Here is a 20,105-nt window from a genome sequence, read left to right on the forward strand (position 1 = left end):
TTACATAAAATTTGAGATACATGCATTAACACCTTTTCATGTGAGATATTAGTATACAATGCTGAAACATTAAGTGTAGCCAGAACAGTATTATTAGGTAGTTTGAAGTTTGACTAATTTTGTGGATAAAGTCTTTTGAATGCCACAGACTTCATGAGCCAAAATGATGGGTCTGCCAGGATGATCTATCAATGAAAAGTTCCTTATCAATTGTTTTTAAAAGTGCCCATGGCGGAAGACAAACCTGAGATCTCCAGCTGTCAAGGATGTATCATACTAGGGCCGATGGTATATCGCAGATACAATTCAGCCAATGAAGCTTTCTCAAACAACTGGTATATGCCAGCACGAAGAGGGACCGAAGTGAACTAGAGTGTGCTCTAGACGTCACAGCTGGTATTATAATTAGAAACAGATTTGTACAGAATCAATGTTGCTGCATTTTATTTATATACTAGTACAATACTGTGTGCACTGATATGCAGCAACATTGATTCTATATACAGTATGCAAATCCAATTAACGACAAAAGTGAACTTCGTTTACTTTATGTTTATTGTTCTCACTAAAAATCTGTTTCATATGGCCAGCAAAGCCACAAAAAGATTTGAATGACACAATGTAGGCCTACAAAGGCTGCATAATTAATTAGTAATCAGGAAGTGGATTTAAAAGATATTAATGACCCAATGAAGGGCCACAAATGCTCCATAATTATTTACTTAATTAGTACTATCATTTGCTTGTGTGGGTGTTGAGTCTAGCCATATTATAATTTGTTTTAATAAAAAAAAACTGTTGCCTTAAAAGGAAAATTTAGGCATACAAACGATATTGATTGGTAAATTATGGGTGGTCCCGCCAAAGCCGGATCGCTTCCTATGGCATAGGCAAATATATACTGTATACCCCAGGTATACAAGCTTTTTAAGCTAGGGCCGATTTCCAATCTGTTGAGACCAGCGGCGGGCCGACATAAATTGTGTACTCCCATTTTTGTCGGTCAGTCCCACCCATTTTCTTTTGAAGTGGTGGATTCGAAATAGAAGGGGCCCAGGGAAAAACTTTCACAGATAGGTTCTCCTACCCTGCCACTAGAAATTTGCATGCCACTAAAATATCCAATCACCAGTTGTTGTGGTTCAGGTGAGCAAGTTTTTAACATGGATACCTTTAGATTCCTGGAAGTTGCACTTTCATACTCAAAAATAAGTTTTCCTAAGCAGTGTTTTCAACAGAATACATGCCCCCGAGCCTGCTGGTACACCAAATGTTTAGACATCGCATCGTGTCAGCGCCTCATTTAATCCATAATTCCCATTAGTCTCCCCCTTCCAATGTCAATACCTACGCCACTAGATACAGTGAGATACACTCAGAAAAAGGGACACTCTTTCCTGTAAAGAGTGCTATAGTAGAGGTACCTAGTTGGTGTTTTTCTAAACAGAAAAACTTCTTCTAAATATCGGCCTGAAAATGATTTCATTTTAGCAATGTTGTGCAGGACAGATCAAAATCTTTGGCCGGCTGGAGTTGGCCCGCTGGCGGGGGATTGAATAACGGGGCTGTATACAGTACTGTATAAATAAAAACAGGAGATACGGTGAAGATTTTCATCAAAATTTATTTGAAAACAGTTAATTTATACTTTCGGTCATAGACATTTATCAAGTTAAAAAAAAAAAAAATGGTAACATATAAACAAGACAAAGGTGGGGAGGGGGGTTATATAATAGGCCAATAGGAGTTAGAAACATAGATCATTGGATAAAATAAGGAATGAGAACAATAAAGAGCTCCATACGTGGTCTGCATATACAACCCTTAAAGGTGCGAAAATAGCATTAATAACAATATATAAATATATTTAAAAATAAAATATATATAGGCCTAAAATACATGGAATGTCAAAATCTATATAATATAAATTAAAAAAATGGCATAATATAAGGCCTATAATATAATCAAGTGAATAAATAGATACAAACGCACTGTCGGTACCAGCATGAGAGGCGCGAAAATGGTTCATAACAGTCAGATATACAGTAATACATGTCTTATATAAATATATTAAAATAAATATTTTTTTTTTTTGTGATATAAGGGGGAGGGTGCGCGTCGCAGGCGCCCCCCCCCCCCTAAATCCGCCCCTGCAAATGGGGACAATGCCATGACACAAACACTACCCCCGAAGCAATTGAATTCAGTAAAGACGCGTCATACTCGAAAGTCACTGACGACAACGGCGCGCCATAAGTAAGAAGCGCCTGATCGATCCTCTTTGATTGAGAGAGGAGGACTAAACTCATCGGCATGGATTGACCCTATGTTTCACAAGCTGGTGATAGTTATGTACATGCTGTAGATATTATTTAGCCTACTTAATTATTGATACAAGGTAAGTAGGCCTAGTCATGCCTACTACTATCTAGGCCCAGAGACCTAGTGTAGTAGTCAGCGTAATCCCCTAAATAAAAGCCGCAGTCGTACAGCGTTGTCAGTGTACACCTCGGCTGCTGTTGTGGTTTGTTCAGCCAGCCTATCTGGTAACCATAGTAACAGTTTTTTTTTCTCATGAGAAAGCCTAGGCCTAGCCTAGAGAGGAGGTGATATCTCACTATTAATATACCCTAAAAAGTAGCTCCATGTTTTGATTGCCAGATTCAAACGTATAGCAGTACTAAAATGAAACAAATTGTAGCTAGCCTAGGCTAGGCCTGCCTTTGCTGGCTGGCTGGGCTAGGCAGGAAGTAGGGGTAGGCCTAGCTAGGTGAAGGTGAGGGGGGTGGGGCTTATCCTAGGCTAGGCCTACCTACCTAGGCCCTAAAGGCTAGACTAGCCAGCCAGGAAGTTGCATTGGCTTCTGGATATGGTTGAGTCAGCAGTTTCAACCTAGGTCATACTTTCGCCAACTATTAACCTATTCTCCCTAAATAAAGTTACTTTTTAGGGCACATAGAAAAAAATTATCAAATTATCACTCTTTTTTTGTGATGAGGGCAGGCGGTTTTTTTTGTTTTTTTTAATCTGAACAATAGAATATTGTTTTTTTAATTGGTGAGGGAGGGACTGTTTTTATTTGGCAAGAATATTGTATTGTAAATATTGTATAAAAACTGGTTTAATTTAATTTTTTTTTAAAGAAAATGTATTTCCAGTCACAAAATTGCATCGTTTTTTTTTTTTAAGCTGTTGTTAAAATAAATAATGCGGCAAAAAAAATGTTTATTTTTATTCCTGCATCAATATTTCCCAAATTTTTGACGCGGGCGGAGTGATAATCTAAAAAATGTTTCTATTTGCCCTTAACTACAGAATGTGGTAAGTTTGTTACATTAACTGTTTTAGATTGAATGTGTTATGTCGGGACGTGACTCAATAAACTTCAGTAGACAGTTATATAAGTAAACAAATCAACTTTAATAAACAAGCTAATTAATGATGACACGAGAGCTAGTAACTACTCAACTTTTTTTTTTTTAAGCTGTTGTTAAAATAAATAATGTGGCAAAAAAAATGTTTATTTTTATTCCTGCATCAATATTTCCCAAATTTTTGACACGGGCGGAGTGATAATCTAAAAAATGTTTCTATTTGCCCTTAACTAGAGAATGTGGTAAGTTTGTTACATTAACTGTTTTAGATTGAATGTGTTATGTCAGGACGTGACTCAATAAACTTCAGTAGACAGTTATATAAGTAAACAAATCAACTTTAATAAACAAGCTAATCAATGATGACACGAGAGCTACAGTTAGTAACTACTCAAGATGGATGATTCGCCCTCTATATATTCAGCTGTTTAGGCGTCGTGTGTATGTGTATATGTATGTGTGTATAAGTGATGTATTAACCAACTTACTTATATTATTAGTATTAGTATTTCTTTTTATCTCTATTACTATTTTTGTAATCCCTTTTTTAAAATTTATATTTCGTTCTACCGCAGTATTTTCTTACTATATTTTATCACAGTAATTAAGTTTTTACTGATTTTGTTATTGTTGCACGTCTTTACGGCTGTGCCTCTGTTATAAAAGAGAAGCAATAAAGTTACTTACTTACTTACCTGGTGACTATGAGTGAGTTATACCACATCCCCTTTACTAAGATGATAAAATATTCTATAGAAACTATTTTTAGAATTATCGTTCTTTGTTTCCAAATACATGCGCAATTCACTGTAACTATAAAAACAACTGATAAAACTGTGTTACATTATGAACATTTACGTCTGAAAATTTAACAGTTCAACAATCAAAACTTGACTTTCATGTCCAGCATACAAGATATTTACAAGTCAAGTCGCTTTGGAGGCTTGATAACTCTACCACTTCGAGTCTTAGCAATGTCGCTTGGCAAACATGTTTCGGGCCTCGGTGGTCTCGTATCCTGAATAAGCGTAGGTGTGATGGATTCGTCCCTTGCCATTTTGTCTTCGCTTTCATGTACGTTTGAATCGCGATTTAAGCTTACTGGCGCACTAGTCGGCAATAAGTCTCTGGTTTCTACGGACTTTGGTGCTCCCAGTCTCAATAACGTATGAGCGGGGTGTGTCTGCCGCTTTCGCGATTGTCCCGCGTTTCTGCTGGTCGCGTATGAACACCTGATCACCTTCAGCCAGCGTGCTGAGTGGTCGGGCTCTATGACGATGGTCGTAGTTAAGCTTTTGCTTCGTCCTGCTCAGTCTTTCTTTTTGTTGTATGATTTCAGGCTGAGGCCATCGTGGAATTAATAGGCTCTCACTGGTAGGCAGTGACGTCTTTAAACTTCGCCCCATTGGTAACTCTGATGGACTATATCCATTCGCTAGCTTAGTCGCTCTGTAATTAAGGAGTGCTTTATGGTAATCCTCTGGATTCTTTTTGATCAAGGCTTTGGCGATCTGTACAGCTCGTTCCGCTTCTCCACTTGCTTGTGGATAGCGAGGACTTGACGTTCTGTGTTCAAAAGCGTAGTCGTTTGTGAATGCTTTGAACGCGTCTGAATCATATTGAGGACCGTTGTCCGATATCAAAGTGTCCGGAATACCATGCCTCGCGAACGTTGCCTTCATCTTTTCAACTATGACATCACTTTTCGTCGTAGTTATTAATTCTACTTCGACGAACCGCGAGTAGTAGTCAACAATTAATAAGTAAGTGTTCCCTTTCAAGTGAAACAAGTCAGTCGCCACGATTTTCCATTGGCGAACCGGTGTAGGGGTTTGCATTAACGGCTCTCGTTTGACGTTTTTGTTTTCTGCGCACATGAATTTACTATGTCCTCTATTTGGCGGCTTAGACCTGGCCAATACACAGACGACCGTGCTCTTTCACGGCATTTGACTATACCCATGTGGCTTTCGTGAATTTTCTCAATTATATCTGGACGTAACGCAGATGGTATGAACAATCGATCACCTTTGAAGATGATTCCCTGGGCGATTGACAGATCGCTTCTTACACTCCAAAACGGCTTTATTGCGTCTGGAACGTCAGCTTTATGGTCTGGCCAACCGTCGAGAACATGTTTAGCCAATGTTCTACTCACTGGGTCTGCTGCGGTAGCATCGCGTATTTGCTGTAAGCATTTGTCAGATGCTGGTAGGTTTCCTACGACGCAGTTAACGTATGCTTCCATTTGAGTTTCCAGCGCATCCTTCGCATTTTCGGTAGACTCCAGCGGCGCTCTCGATAGAGTGTCCGCTGCGTGCATGTCCTTCCCAGGCATGTAGATTGGGTCATAATCATATCTCATCGACTATGCACGCGACACCGTCGAGTCCTTCGATTATCTTGAACATTTTGTTTTGAAAGTGTTCGCTTGCTGAGTTAAGACCGTATGGCAACCGCGTAAAGTGGTAACGACCATACGGTGTTATGAACGTCGTGAGTTTAGCCGATTCCTCTGACAACGGAATTTGCCAGAAACCGCTATTCGCGTCCAGCTTAGAGAATACACTAGCTCCTGAAATATCTGCAAGTGTATGGTCAACAACGGGCATAGGGTAAACTTCCCGTTTCACACTCACGTTCAATTTTGTGAGATCAACGCAGATTCTCGCGTCTTCGCCATTCTTCTTCGGAACTACTACAATTCCTGCGCACCACTCTGTTGGCTTTTCAATTCTCCGAATTACGCCAAGTGCTTCCATTTGCTCCAGCTCGCTTTTTACTTTTGGGAGCAGGGGTATTGGGATTCTGCGTGGAGTGTTCAATGCGTAAGGTTTGGCGTCTGGTTTCAACTCTATAGTGTAATCGCCTAATCGCCTTCGAGCTTACCTAAACCCGTAAAGCCCCAATTTTTCAATGATCGGCTTGCTTATAGTAGCGCTCGCCGTAAGTTTTCAACCACATAAGCGTTACCCTTTGCGACATTTTTAGTTCTGTTGCACACAACCTCAAATTTGGCCATGAACATGCCGATTACTTTGAGCTGATCACGTCCAGGTCCATGCAACGTTACGTTTGGCTTTTTAAGCTTCTTGATACATTTAGCTGCTAGCTCCTTTGGAACTACAGTGACATCCGCGCCAGAGTCTAACTTGAATTCTTCGGACACATAGTTAATCTTTACAGTACTAGTCCTTGGTTTACTAGTAGTTACTGAATTTATGTTGACCTCATCGAGATACAATAATTCGCTTACATTTTGCGATGCTGCTGCGGACAAACACTTCCATGCGAAGTGGCCCTTCTTGCTGCATTTGTGGCACTTTGCGTCTTTCGCAGGACACTTATCTCGGGCATGTGCGTTTCTGCCACACCGACCACATTGTGACTTCGCTTTGTCATTATGTTTTCGCGTTGGCCTAGCGCTTTGATCAACTCGCTTATATCTAGGCTTACTATGTGCTGGCTTATAAACCGCATCTACCACTTGGGGAGCTTGTCTAACTACAGATTGTTGCTTCTTTATTGCTTCTGTTTCTCGTGCTAGTTTAACTGCTTTTTCGAGCGTTAATTTCGGGTCAAGCTGCATTTTCTCCGCTAGCTTTGTGTCTAACAACCCTACCACTATTCTGTCTCTCACCATCTCGTTGTGCAAAGCACCAAACTCACAGTACTCTGCCAGCTTATACAATGAGTTGATAAACTTATCTACAGGCTCAGATTCATTTTGCTTACGCAAAACTTGGCCCTCTCGTATATATCGTATTACGTCTAACGATAAAATAATCATTGCAGTGTTTCTCTACTTCGACGTACGAATTTAGCTGCTCATCTGTTAATCTTAGCGAGGTTAGTATGTCCTCTGCTTGTTCACCCATAGCATAAACTAGAGTATTTATCTGGGTCTCATCGCTTTTCCGATCGAGTCCCGATGCCTTCCTAAACCTTTGAAATCGCTGCAGCCACTTAGGCCACGACTCGGTCTTATTAAAAGTGAATTGTTCAGGAGGACTGACCTGGTAAACTGCTTGCGCACCAGGCATTTCCGTTGCTAAGGCTACTGCCTGTTGCGCGTTGTTGTTCACTTGGGCCTGCTCTTCGTTACTCATTTTTGTTGCTTTTAATTTTCGGTTGAATTTGCAAACTATAATCCAGGTTTACTCTGACACCATGTTCAGCTGTTTAGGCGTCGTTCCCCAGACGCTACCTGGTGACCATAAGTGAGTTATACCACAGAATGCATTTTGTGTCGCCGATAGCAACGGAGTAGTATCACATGGTATCGTGACGTAACACTGTAATACTCTATGACCTATTCACAATCTAAATAGTGACAACATAATCATTTTTAAGCTTTTGAGGAAGTTGAGTGGTTTTTCTCCGCTGCTTCTGTTTCAGTGACTCACCACGTCAAACTCATCTTCATTCTAGGTTTCACAAAAGTCATCTTTATTCTTTGGAAATCATCCTGATACAGCAGGTGCTGATTTAGACATTCACACTGTTTGCCATGGCAGAGATTATAGAACAAGAAATGTATATTTTTAATACACAAAGAAACGTCAGAAACAATACAGAAAGATTATTGGTTGTCTAGACAAATATATCAGAGGTATTATCTAAGGGGTGTAATTGGGACTTATAATAATAATAATAATTGTCAACTTACATCTAGTGCAGTGAAAACATTAATATCATATTAGATGACACGTGTCTTGTTAAAGTAGATAAAACTTAATTTCTTGGTGTTTTAATTGATGAAAATCTTACATGGAAACCCCATTTTGATGCAGTATCTAAGACTGTCAAAAAAAGTAGGTATTTAAATGAGCTCAAACTGTTTTTACCTAAGTATATATTATGCTCTCTTTGTTGCACTCTCATTTTGCCATATTTAAATTATGGTATTCTTGCATGGGGAAGTAAATATAAGACATACCTTGAAAAAATGTTCAAATTACAGAAATGTGGTGTAAGAAATCTATATCAAATGCCCACTTTTTAAGTCATACAAAACCATTATTTACTGATCTGGATTTTCTCACCATTTATGATATTTTTAAATTTGAATTGTGTGTTTATGTACAAACACTCAATGAATATGCTTCCAAATGCTTTCCATAACTATTTTCATACAAGAAGTGATATACATAACCATCTTACAAGGAACTATAATAACTATGTCCAAAAGAAAAACAAGTTTTGCATCTAAAGGTGTAAGATTATTTGATCATAAACTATGGAATGATTTACCTCCTAATATAAAATGTGCCAAAAGTGTTTGTACATCAATAATTCAAACTTTCATGGAAATACAGAATTAGGTGGCATAAAATTATTATATTCAATTTGTTAATAAAAAAGGTAAGGGGGAATTGTAACATAACAGTTTAATCCATGAGAAAGTAAGAATTTTTTAACCGTGAGACACAATACACAATAATACAGGAGTACGAAAAGCTTTTTTTATGAATATATTTATTAAGTATAAAACTGAAAAATAAAAAAAAGGTAACGCAACGTAATGGTTCAACCCATGAGAATGTAAACCTTTGGAACCATGAGACTAAACACACAGTAACACAGGAGCAAGGAAAACATTATTTATTAAGCAAGAAAATAGAAAATCTTACAAAAACTCAACAGTTAATTACATTAATCGTTATTAAATATGTCAAAAGGGGCTACAGTGACAGGCCTTTTGACCTTTATGTAATCGCTTGGCCATCTTCCTGTTACTTGTGTGTTTTTATTTTTTCCGATTTATTGTAAATGTTTTGTAAATGTCTTGATTGGCCAATAAATTTGACCTATGATTAATGTAAAATACCTCTATGTGCTTTACGGCAGGGAGTTTCACCTAATAAACAAATAAATGAATATCAACAATACATATAAATATACTATTACAATGTTAAGTTATGGATAATTTGAAAATACAGTAATTTCATTTGATAGGTACCTAATTGTTAAATATTTATTTTCTTGTCCCTATTGCCTTACCTTTTTTCTTATTTTACATGTCTTTTCTTCCTCGTTCCTTTCTTACCACCTGTCTCACTTTTCCTTTAATTTCCCTGTAATTTCTTTCTTTATTGTTTGTTTGTTTGTATTTATTTATTTATTGCTCTTTCCGTACAAAAATCAAATAACCAACCAGATACAAAGGAAAAAAAAAAACATCACCGTTACATAATACATTATAATCAAGTACATCAAAGAAAAAAGGCGAGGCAAGAAAGGAAAAAAAAAACATCAAAACTTTCATAAAATCAGAAACAACAGACGATTACAGGGACAAGCAGACAACACATAACATACAAAAGTAATGGAAAACCAAATAAAAAAAAAACAGATAAAACATCAAAAGGACACCAAGAAAAAGCAAAAGGGAAGGAGAGCAAAGGATAACCCTCTAAACCCGAAAGTTTGTTTCCTGAGGTCCCATTGAAACTAAAGAAAAAATTTAAAAAAAGAAAGAGTTCAGAGCAGACAGGAAAAGAGCAACCCGAGAAAGCCAAACACAAATTAAAAAAAAAAAAAAAAAAAACTTAAAAAAGCTTAACTTACTTACACAAATTCATTTTGGTTTTTTAAAGTTTAATTTAATTTTATTTATTTATTTTATTTAAATAGTTTTTGACATGCCTTTTAAAGGTAGACCAAACATCCAGAGCTTTAATATCAGTTGGCATGCTGTTCCAGAGAGTAATACTATTATGAAAAAAAGAAGAGGATATATGGACTGAATTTTTAAGGGAAGCTGAAAATCGAAACTACTTCCTCTAGTATTATATTGACGTCTATTCGAAACTTTGAAAAAGTCCTCAAGCATATATGACGGAGATTTTCCATGTACAATATTAAAAATATGACTCTATTTTCAATGGTAAGAAATCCAGCAAAATTAAATTCAGAGGATGTGAGGTGATACCGTGATCCTAGTCCCAAAACGAATTTCAAAACTTTATTTTGGGCTCCTTGGAGTCATTGAATAGAAATTTAATTTTTTTAGAAATACCATAGAACCATGAACAATAGTCAATCGAACTTAAAACCAGAGATGATGCAAGTAATTTCTTTGTTTTGAAACGATTCAAAACGATTTGCAGTTCTATACAGAAATTTCAGCCTAGAATTAACCCGTTTAAGGATGTTGGAACATATGGCATCTAACTCAAGACCCAAATAGACAACAGATGATTTGGCAGTAATCAGTTCTTTGAAAATTTCAATACTAATATTTTTAACACATATGGAATTTGATTTTGAACAAAAAACAGTGAATTCCGATTTACCCATGTGCAGTGACAGTTTGTTGTGTATCAGGCATTTGTGGCAATTTTTGACATTACGTCCAAGTTCAGTCTTAACAACATCAATGTCTGTGTGACACGAACATGGCACTGTCTTACGCATACTGCAATAAATTACAGTCTACTGATGCAGGCATGTCGTTCATGTAACACAGGAAGAGCAAAGGCCCTAATAGGCTTCCCTGGGGTACCCCGCATTTTACTATATTGGGCTTGGACATAACATTATTAATACACACAACTTATTCTCGGTTACTTAAATAAGACTCAAACCATTTTACGGATTTTATACCTAGCTTTGACAATTTATGACATAACACAGTGTGGTCGACGCAGTCGAACGCCTTCTGGATGTCGAGCAAGATCATACCAACAAATTTGAACATTTTTAGGCTTTTTCTTATAATATAGTCTTAAAGATAAATATGACAGGTTTCGGTTGAATGTAACCCTCGAAACCCAGACTGGAACTTATAAATATAGTCATTTTCAGTAAGATAATTGTACAGTTGGGAATAGACTGCTCACTCCAGTGAGGCTACCGGAATAATGCTAATTGGACGGTAATTTTATGCTAATAGGCGGCTATTTTTCTTAAAGATTGGCCTAATCTTTGTCTTTTTCATTTCATTTGGAATGGACTCGGTGGTGATTGACACATATTTATTATATATTTTAGGTGTTTACTAATAACGGATCTCCCATCCCTCAAGAAGTGAGCAGCTATCCCATCGAGACCACAACTCTTATTCACATTAAGTTTATTAAGTTCATTGTAAACAAATTCTTCAGTAATCTCCTGCAAAACAAAACTATCATTATCAATATTATTGTATAGTTCAGAATATTTAGCAAAATTGTCACCATCTCCCTGAGATTGTTTCATAAGTTTTTCAACCAGTTTTTCCGCAACTGAAGTAAAGTAATTATTCATATGATTTGCAAGTTCTTTTTCATCGAAACATTTTTGACCGTTTCTATTCAAGACAATTTTACCAAGTGATTTAGCCTTCTTTCCATATCCATAGTTTTTCAAAATTTCCCATAGCCGTTTAGAATTGCTTTTGTTTTCCTCAATAATAAAATAGTTACTTTTAGCAGTTTTAATATCCCTATGAATTTTGTTCCTTGTACTTCTATATGTTTTTACAATTTCATTTAATTCTTCAGGAGTTTTTGCCTTACTGTTCCTAATTTTATCTCCAAGCTTATCTTGTAGTGCTATGTCTTCCAATATTTCGTTTGTAATCCACGGTTCAGATTACACTTTGATTCTGACGTCTCTCTGCAGTGTAATTTTGTCAAGAACATCGGTAAATGTTTTAACAAAGCTGTTCCAGGCATCGTCCATGGTTTTGCTATCATATGCCATGCCATGTGGCATGCCATGGCATTAGTTCATTATATTTGATCATTGGTGATCCGCTAACGTTAGCGGATCACCTATTGTTATTGTCAGGATCATCATCTTTTTTTTATTCTTCTTTCTTTCTCCCCTTTTCTGTTCGCACAATATCTCAAAAACTGCCACGACTTACCGCACAATCATTGTCAACGGACATTTGGCTTGGTCTGGAATAGTCATGGTAAGCTTTTCAACGCGCTCAGTCATGCGTGACGTCATCTACGCGCAATTTTGCGTTTTTACATTATCGATCATATCAGCCTAACCAATTGCCATGGATCACCGAATTCGTCCTCAGTGACGAGTTCAAATCTAGTTCTTTTAATTGTTTTACTGTATTTTAATGCGAGAACTGAATTTCTGACTTGGAGCAATAAAGTGTATCTTATCTTATCTTATTTGCAAATATATCTTTGTCCTATTTCTTTAATTGTCTTATCCTCACAGTGTTATGGCAATTTTTTAGTTTTTCTTATAATGATCGCTGAAGCTGGTGTGTATTATACCACTTTGAGATACATTATCTTTGAAATTTGTAAAGATATGATCAATAGATGACTGTGATTTTGAACACACTCTAGTAGGTGAGGTAATTATTTGCTTGTATCCATTTTGATGGAGCATTTTTTCATATTTTACATATTCAGGTTTTCTTTTAATACAGCACAAATTTGTGTCTCCAGAATATAGGTTTCAAGATCCGATGGTAACATACAAAGAGTTTCATCTAAGCTTTCTATAAAGTTATTGTCATCGGGACGTCTATAGCATGCTCCAACTAATGGTTTTGAGCGTGGCAATAATAGTTTGATCCAGGTTATTTCCATGTCGCTATGTTCAAAATCAGGTCTGTGATTGAAAGTAAACGCCTCATTTATAAACATGCATACACCTCCTCGACGATTCCCTGTTGTTATTCTATCTTTTCGAATCACAGAGTAGCGTGGGATTTGTATCTCATCGTTTGTTATCTTACCATTTCTTCTCTCCCCTAACTTTACGTTTTTTCATTTTTCTACTTTCTTTCATTTTTTCCTTTCTTTTCTTTTCCAATAGATTTTCATTTTCTTACCTTTTATTTTCCTTTTCTTTGCACGTTTCTTATTTTTTCCTTTCCCTTTCTTACCATTTCCTTTTTTTGTTTTCCTTCTATATCTTTCGATTTCTTGCCTTTCAAAAGTGATTTATATTTTTCTCCATTTTGTGCATGAAAGTTGTCTAGATTTGGTGTCTGATGTAAGGTATCGCCATTCCAGGCCTAAATTCATTACAAAATATTGATTATAGGTTATTTTTATTCAGTCTGAATACCCTTTGAAAAACAAATAATGAGACGGGCTTAATTGCAAGCATAATGATTTAATATGTTAATTTTTGTGACAGGAGAAGAAAACAAACTAAAAAAAAAAAAAAACTCCTATACAATTTAACAGTGTTTTATCTGCATTTGCTATTTCTGTAATTTTTAATAGTACGTTGACACATGCAGTCCAAAAAAATTATTTTACTCTACCTCAGTTTTATTTACGAATCTTTATAAATTTAATCATATTAATTAACATAATTAGATTAATTTTTTTTATAGTTCAGTTTCCTTACATCACCATATTAAAGTTGGCTATATTCATTCAGGCCTATCAAAAGATTTTATGGACTACATTGGAAAATAAAAACATTGAAGAATGTTTGCTCTTAAAACTTAATATTGTTTTTATTACATTTTCAGAATCGATTAAATAAGACCTCAAATTATCAAAAAGGTCTTAGTGCCCTTGATCCCAACAGGGTCTCTGCCCCTAGTTGAACCCCGCTTGGGCCCTATGCGGCTCTCAGTAATTTTTGCCCAGTTTCTACAAAGTTGCACTCGCTCAATAAAAATTCTGCGCACAGGCCTGAATTTTACAGCCTATTTGAAGTTTAGAAATTATACCCTCAGAAAGAAAGATTTTTCCTTATTAACAACACTTTTATTAAGGTATTGTCAACTCTTTGTTTTGTAGACATTAAATGGCAGACTCTAGAGATGTAGATCTGTTGCCTAGCATCCGTCAGCTAATCACCAAGATTGAGCCTGCTATACAGTCAGCTGACTCACTTGAAGCTGCAGAAGATACAATTCTTCATCTTGAAGCTACTGACGAGAATTTCCATCGGTAATATTTTCAAAATTTACAAAAAATGGCTTAAATTTTTATCTGAATATAATTAAACATGATCCAGTTAATATGTTGTTAAAAAGTTTTTTTAATTGTAAAAATAGGTATGAATACGTGAAGTATATCCGTCAGCATATGGATAAAGTCCTGGGCTCATTAATTGAGGAACAAATGGAGAAGCATACCCACAAAATGCATGCGAAAGGCTCTGAAGAAGATCTGGTTCGGGCCGTTACCCAACATGTGGTAAATGATCAAACGTAAGTTATATGTTACACCTTTCTGTAAACTTGGTAAAGCTTGCAGTCATGTGACCTTTGTGATGTCAAAAGAGGACAGTTATACACGCAACACTCACATGTATCCTAAACCATCACTTTCAGCTGCAAACGAGTTCCACCTTGATGTATTTTTAAAACATCCAGAAAATTAGGTTTGTTTTGTTTATCTAAATAATTGAAGTATACAGTATCCTTACTTTACATATTTTGATAAACTTAAAATTATGCTAGTTTCTTGTATGTTATCCCATGGAGGTATTATTGAGAAGGAGATCACTCGGCAACAGATCCCTTTGACGCGACAAACCTATGTGTTCCCCGCTTTTGGATCACGTGCGGGCGTATTACCCTATAATTCACATTTTTTCGTTAGCAACAACTTGGCAACGACATTCATTTATACGCTTCCAGATGAGCAGTTGTGCAATAAAACGTTTGATTTTAACCCATTAAATATCTTTATAATGAACAATGTTAGATTTTTTTGGGCTTTTGGTATGTTATTATTTGTATATTTCAGGAACGGATTCCATAAAATATTTATGTTAAAATTACTTCTGTGTTCATTATAATTTTGTCTAAAGATTTACTGGTTCGACTATAAAGCTAAGTCAGCGTAAAACTGAAAAATACTCAGATTTTGGATTCATTTTTCGAATCGTTAACCCTAAAATGACTTAGTTTATTATAATCCTTAATCATTTATTAATTAATATCTGTTAAAATTAGAATTGGCGAATTTTGGCCAATTTATGAAAATTGAAGTTGAAATATACTATACTTTTATAGGTCATGTAAATGTTCCATTAAATTCGAAACTTTTCTTGGTGGAAAGTATTAATATGTTTGATATTTTATGAGAGATAAATGTATCAGCTTCAAAATAGAAAAGATTGCGCAGCCATAGTGATTGACAGTATGTAGTGCGCATTGAGAAAAGAAGGTGCTCTCCATTTTGTCATGTTCAATTTTTTGGTCAACTATGCCTGCTGAAAATTTGATGGCGGGGAACACATGGGACTTCAAAGTCATCGCGCAAACGTTCTTTACGCGCTGCGGCAACTTTGATCTTGGTTCATTTGCATAGCGCTGTGTGCACGTAGATTTGCCGAGTGATCTCCTTCTCAATAATACCTCCATGGTTATCCCTAAGCTTCCATTGGCAAATTGACATAAATAAAAAAATATTTGCTTTCCCACTAGACTAAAAACATACAGTACAAATGTGTTCATCGCGGTCGAACATATAAATAGAACATTGAGATTCGTAATAACAAACATCAAAATAGTTGTTGTTTCAAACGGAAAATGGATATTAATTAGCCTGGAAAAGGCGAGGGGAATGCCCAATTGAACATGAAAGAGAATATTTGTGATAGTTTTTTACGACATGACTCTAAAACCTTTCCAGTTATTATATCCGGACCAAACACTTTGTTTGGTTTAATATATACTCTTTCGACGTCTAATTCAAACTGTTTCGAAATGATTATTAAAATATACATTTAAATTGTTAACGAAGTCAATTGAATTATGCACTAGCGGGGACTTAGCCGGTGGATGCAATTTCCAAAACGGTTACATGCATTTGAAAGTCAATGCGGGGCATCGTTTTACCGTACATTCCCCGCCACTTACTGCCATAGCCCCCGGTAAAATTCCCTGCTAATAAATGATTGGATGTTAAGACCTACTTGAGGGACTTGCCTAGGTCTGAATCGGAGAAGCACGTCTTGGCTCATGTACTGGTGGATTTTTTTTACGCAAACTAGTTCAAATTCACGGTTTACACTAATTTTCACGCAACACACTCACAGGCGCCACCACCTCGGTCCTCAGCGTTGAGTGGTTGGAGGTTCAAGTTTTATTATGTAATGTATGAATGTGTAGGCTAGGTAGGACCACACCCGGTTTGACAGCACTAGGCCTACACCCCGAACCCACGGCTACTCTAACGTGTAAAATTTCCGGCTTTTCCGAAGCCTGTTACATCTACAGGTAAATTTTAGGTACGTCCCGGCACTACGGAGGCACAACTATGTGTACATCCCCAGCTCAGTCCTGGCTATGGCCCGAGTCCGGGGGTGGGGGGTTGGGGTGGATGCCCAGACTACAGTTGACAAGTGCATTAATACCAGGTAATATATTCACATGACTTTATTGGTGACGTTAGCGGATCACCTCTTGTTATTGTCAGGATCATCATCTTCAACTTTTTGGTGATCCGCATCTAGTGCTGATCACCTCTTGTTATTGTCAGAGATCTTTTTTTTTTATTCTACATTCTGACAAATAACTGTTCGCACGATATCTCAAATTTGCCGAGAGCTACGCACAAAACGACTACAACAAACATTTGGCTTGGCCTGGAATAGTGACAATAAGCTTTGCAAGGTTACCAGTCATGTGTGACGTCATCTACGCGCATTTTTGTGTTTTTTACGCAATTGATTATATCAGCCTAACCAATTGACATTTCAAATCGTATTACGTGAGCATTAACTTAGAGTGAAGGTTGATTGTAATGTACACTCATTTTGTGCGTGCGCTTCATAACGCGTGCGTCAAAATTTTAAAATGGTCTAAATAAATTTTTGACTAAATTAGAGCACGTTTTAAGCCATTTTGAGCATTTCAACATTTTTAAAAATTTCGGCACCGCGTGCGCATTTTTACGCGCGCGTCACGTACAGAAGTTAAAAATATTGTTTTTTAAAATGTTTTAGGTCCCTGACACTGTATTCACAAATTTCCAATCTTTTTTGGTCATTTAGGGTTAATAGCAATGCCGTACGCGCGCATAGAACATAAAAGCACATGTGCGCATTTTTTTTCGACATATAGCAAAAATAGGCCAAAAATATGCCTATTTTCAATCAATTATAGCTCCTTAGAATGAAAGGTGACCCCCAATTTTTATTACATATTCTGAAAGCACATGAGTTGTACATATGATTTTATAGGTCATAATGGCTGATCGGACATTATGACGTCATCATATTGCCATCTGAATTCAACAAACTGAATATTATCGATGACGTCATTTAAAAAAAATGCGCATTTGAGCGTATCTCGCTTATTCTTGATCGATTGTCTTCCAACTTTGAGTATGTTATAGCTAAGGCAATTCTCTTTAATATACATACACTTCTTCACATTTTGATGACATCATCATGGTCAAAATATAGGGTTTTGCTTACCCCCTCATCTTTCTTTCGTCAAACCTTTGATGACCCCATAATCACCTTAATCATTCGTGATTTCTGAATCATATTTAGTGGGCATAAACTTCATGTCATGGTTAAATGTTATGTACATTATATTTTTGTGCGCGCGTAATAACGCAAGTGTTCGCGTGCGTCAAAATTAAAATATGCCTTATATCAGGTCTTTATTTAATCAGTTATATAGCTCCTTAGGATGAAAGGTGACCCCCAATTTTTATTACATATTCTGAAAGCACATGAGCTGTAGACATTGTGACGTCATCATATTGGCATCTGAATTCAAAGAAAGTGATTTATAGCTATGACGTCATTTTTGAAAATACGCATTTGAGCGTATCTCGCTTATCCTTCATCGATCGTCTTCTAACTTTGAGTATGTTATAGCTGAGACAATTCTCTTTCATATATTTGAATTCTTTTTAAATTTTGATGACGTGATCATGGTAAAAAAAATTGTTTTTTCTGACCCCCTCATTTCTCTTTCTTCAAAACGTTGATGAGCCCATATAATCTTAACCATTCGTCATTTCTAAATCATATTAGGTGAGCATAAGCTTCAGGTCAAGGTTGAATGTTATGTACCTTAATTTTCCGTTCGCGGTTTTTATCGTGCACGTACGCGTGCGTCAACATTTATATATGCATAAAACCATGAATATTTTTAATAAGTTATAGCTCCTTAGGATGAAAGGTGACCCCCAATTTTTATTAAATAATCTGAAAGCACATGAGTTGTAGATATGAATTTTTACTTCATAATGGCTGATTGGACATTGTGACGTCATCATATTGACATTTGAATTAGGAAAAAATTGAATTTTTATAAATGACGTTATTACTTTTTATACTCATTTGAACGTACTCGCTTATCTTGATTGATTGTCTCCCACCTGTGAGTATGTTATAGCTAAATCAATTCTCTTTCGAACGTGTTACTTTATTTTTTATTTTGATGACGTCATCATGGTCAAAAAGAATGCTTTCTTTAGAGCGTTCTCATCTTTCTTTCTTAAAAGATGTAAACACATTGAAAATTGAGGGCGGCAGACTGTTTTTCGACACTATCAGACCGATAGTTCGTATACTGTAAAGGCAAAATTCGTGTGGCATTTCCAACCAACTTGACAAGGTTTAAATTCATGTGCCATTACAGTCGTCAGGCACGTCGTTTAAGGTATTTGTACTTGTGCGTTAAAATTTTAAAATTGTTAATATCACTTTTCAGATAATTTAAAGCACGTTTCAGGTCATTTTGAATATTCCAAAACTTTCCAAAATTTACGCGCCGTATGTCCATTTCCACGCCCACAGCACGTACTGAAGCTGGAAATTACGTTTCGGTTACATGTGTTGGGTTTGTGACACTGTATTAATACTACCGTGCGCACGGACGTAAGGACATATGTGTACACATTCGTAAGTCCTTAAAATGCTCAAAATTACTCTTTTCCTTTAAAATTTCTTTTAAAACGCTCAAAATTACTCTTTAAATAGAGCATGTTTTAGCATATAATACTTTTTAATCAGAAACGCGCGTGCTTAGTTAGGGTCAAAGTACTGCGGATCACCAAACTCGTCCTCAGTGACGAGTTCAAATCGAGTTACATTTTGATGACGTCATCATAGTCAAAAAAATAGTTTTTTCTGACCCCCACATCTTTCTTTCATCTAAAAGTTGATGAGCCCATATCATCTTAACCATTCGTCATTTCTGAATCATATTAAGTGAGCATAATCTTCAGGTCAAGGTTGAATGTCAGGTACCTTAATTTTTCGTTCGCGCGACTTAACGTGCGCGTACGCGTGCGTCAACTTTTATATATGCATATAACCATGAATATTTTTAATCAGTTATAGCTCCATAGGATGAAAGGTGACCCCCAATTTTTATTACATATTCTGAAAGAACATGAGTTGTAGATACGATTTTATAGATCATATTGGCTGATCGGACATTGTGACGTCATCATATTGCCATTTGAATTAAGGAATAATTGAATTTTTATTTATGACGTTATTGCTTTTTATACTCGTTTGAATGTACTCGCTTATCTTGATTGATTGTCTCCCACCTGTGAGTATGTTATAGCTAAATCAATTCTCTTTCGGACGTGCCCCTTTATTTTTTATTTTGATGACGTCATCATGGTCAAAAAAAAAGCTTTTTTTGGAGCCTTCTCATCTTTCATTCTTAAAAGATGTAAACACATTGAAAATAGAGGGCGGCAGACAGTATTTCGACACTATCAGACCGATAGTTCGTATACTGTAAAGGCAAAATTCGTGTGGCATTACCAACCAACAGGGGGTTTTAAATTAAACTTGACAAGGTTTAAATTCATGTGC

At 36.3% G+C, this 20,105-nt stretch overlaps 2 protein-coding genes across 3 annotated transcripts in view; one reads left to right on the forward strand and one right to left on the reverse strand.

The window, feature by feature from the left end:
• The first annotated feature begins 970 nt into the window (after positions 1–970).
• The window catches only part of LOC117112043 (protein broad-minded-like), a 52,652-nt gene continuing 33,517 nt past the window's right edge, over positions 971–20,105 (forward strand). The window contains exons 1-4 of one of the 2 annotated variants that reach the window (XM_033255096.1): positions 971–2,398; positions 12,779–12,942; positions 14,096–14,248; positions 14,356–14,511. In XM_033255096.1, coding sequence (XP_033110987.1) covers positions 14,103–14,248; positions 14,356–14,511 — 302 coding nt within the window. In that variant the 5' untranslated portion in view covers positions 971–2,398; positions 12,779–12,942; positions 14,096–14,102. The remainder of the gene's footprint in view (positions 2,399–12,778; positions 12,943–14,095; positions 14,249–14,355; positions 14,512–20,105) is intronic. The other variant, XM_033255095.1, reaches the window with a different exon arrangement.
• Positions 4,484–5,056, reverse strand: LOC117112069 (uncharacterized protein K02A2.6-like). Its single transcript, XM_033255125.1, has one exon. It carries the CDS (start codon positions 5,054–5,056, stop codon positions 4,484–4,486), a length of 573 nt encoding a protein of 190 aa, XP_033111016.1.

Source organism: Anneissia japonica, unplaced genomic scaffold, assembly GCF_011630105.1.
Source record: "Anneissia japonica isolate Jap-2015-1 unplaced genomic scaffold, ASM1163010v1 scaffold699_len907043_cov185, whole genome shotgun sequence".
NCBI lineage: Eukaryota > Metazoa > Echinodermata > Crinoidea > Comatulida > Comatulidae > Anneissia > Anneissia japonica.

Bases quoted from the DNA above. Each gene is read 5' to 3' on its own strand.
- LOC117112069 (XM_033255125.1), bottom strand. From the start codon at position 5,056: ATGAAGGCAACGTTCGCGAGGCATGGTATTCCGGACACTTTGATATCG.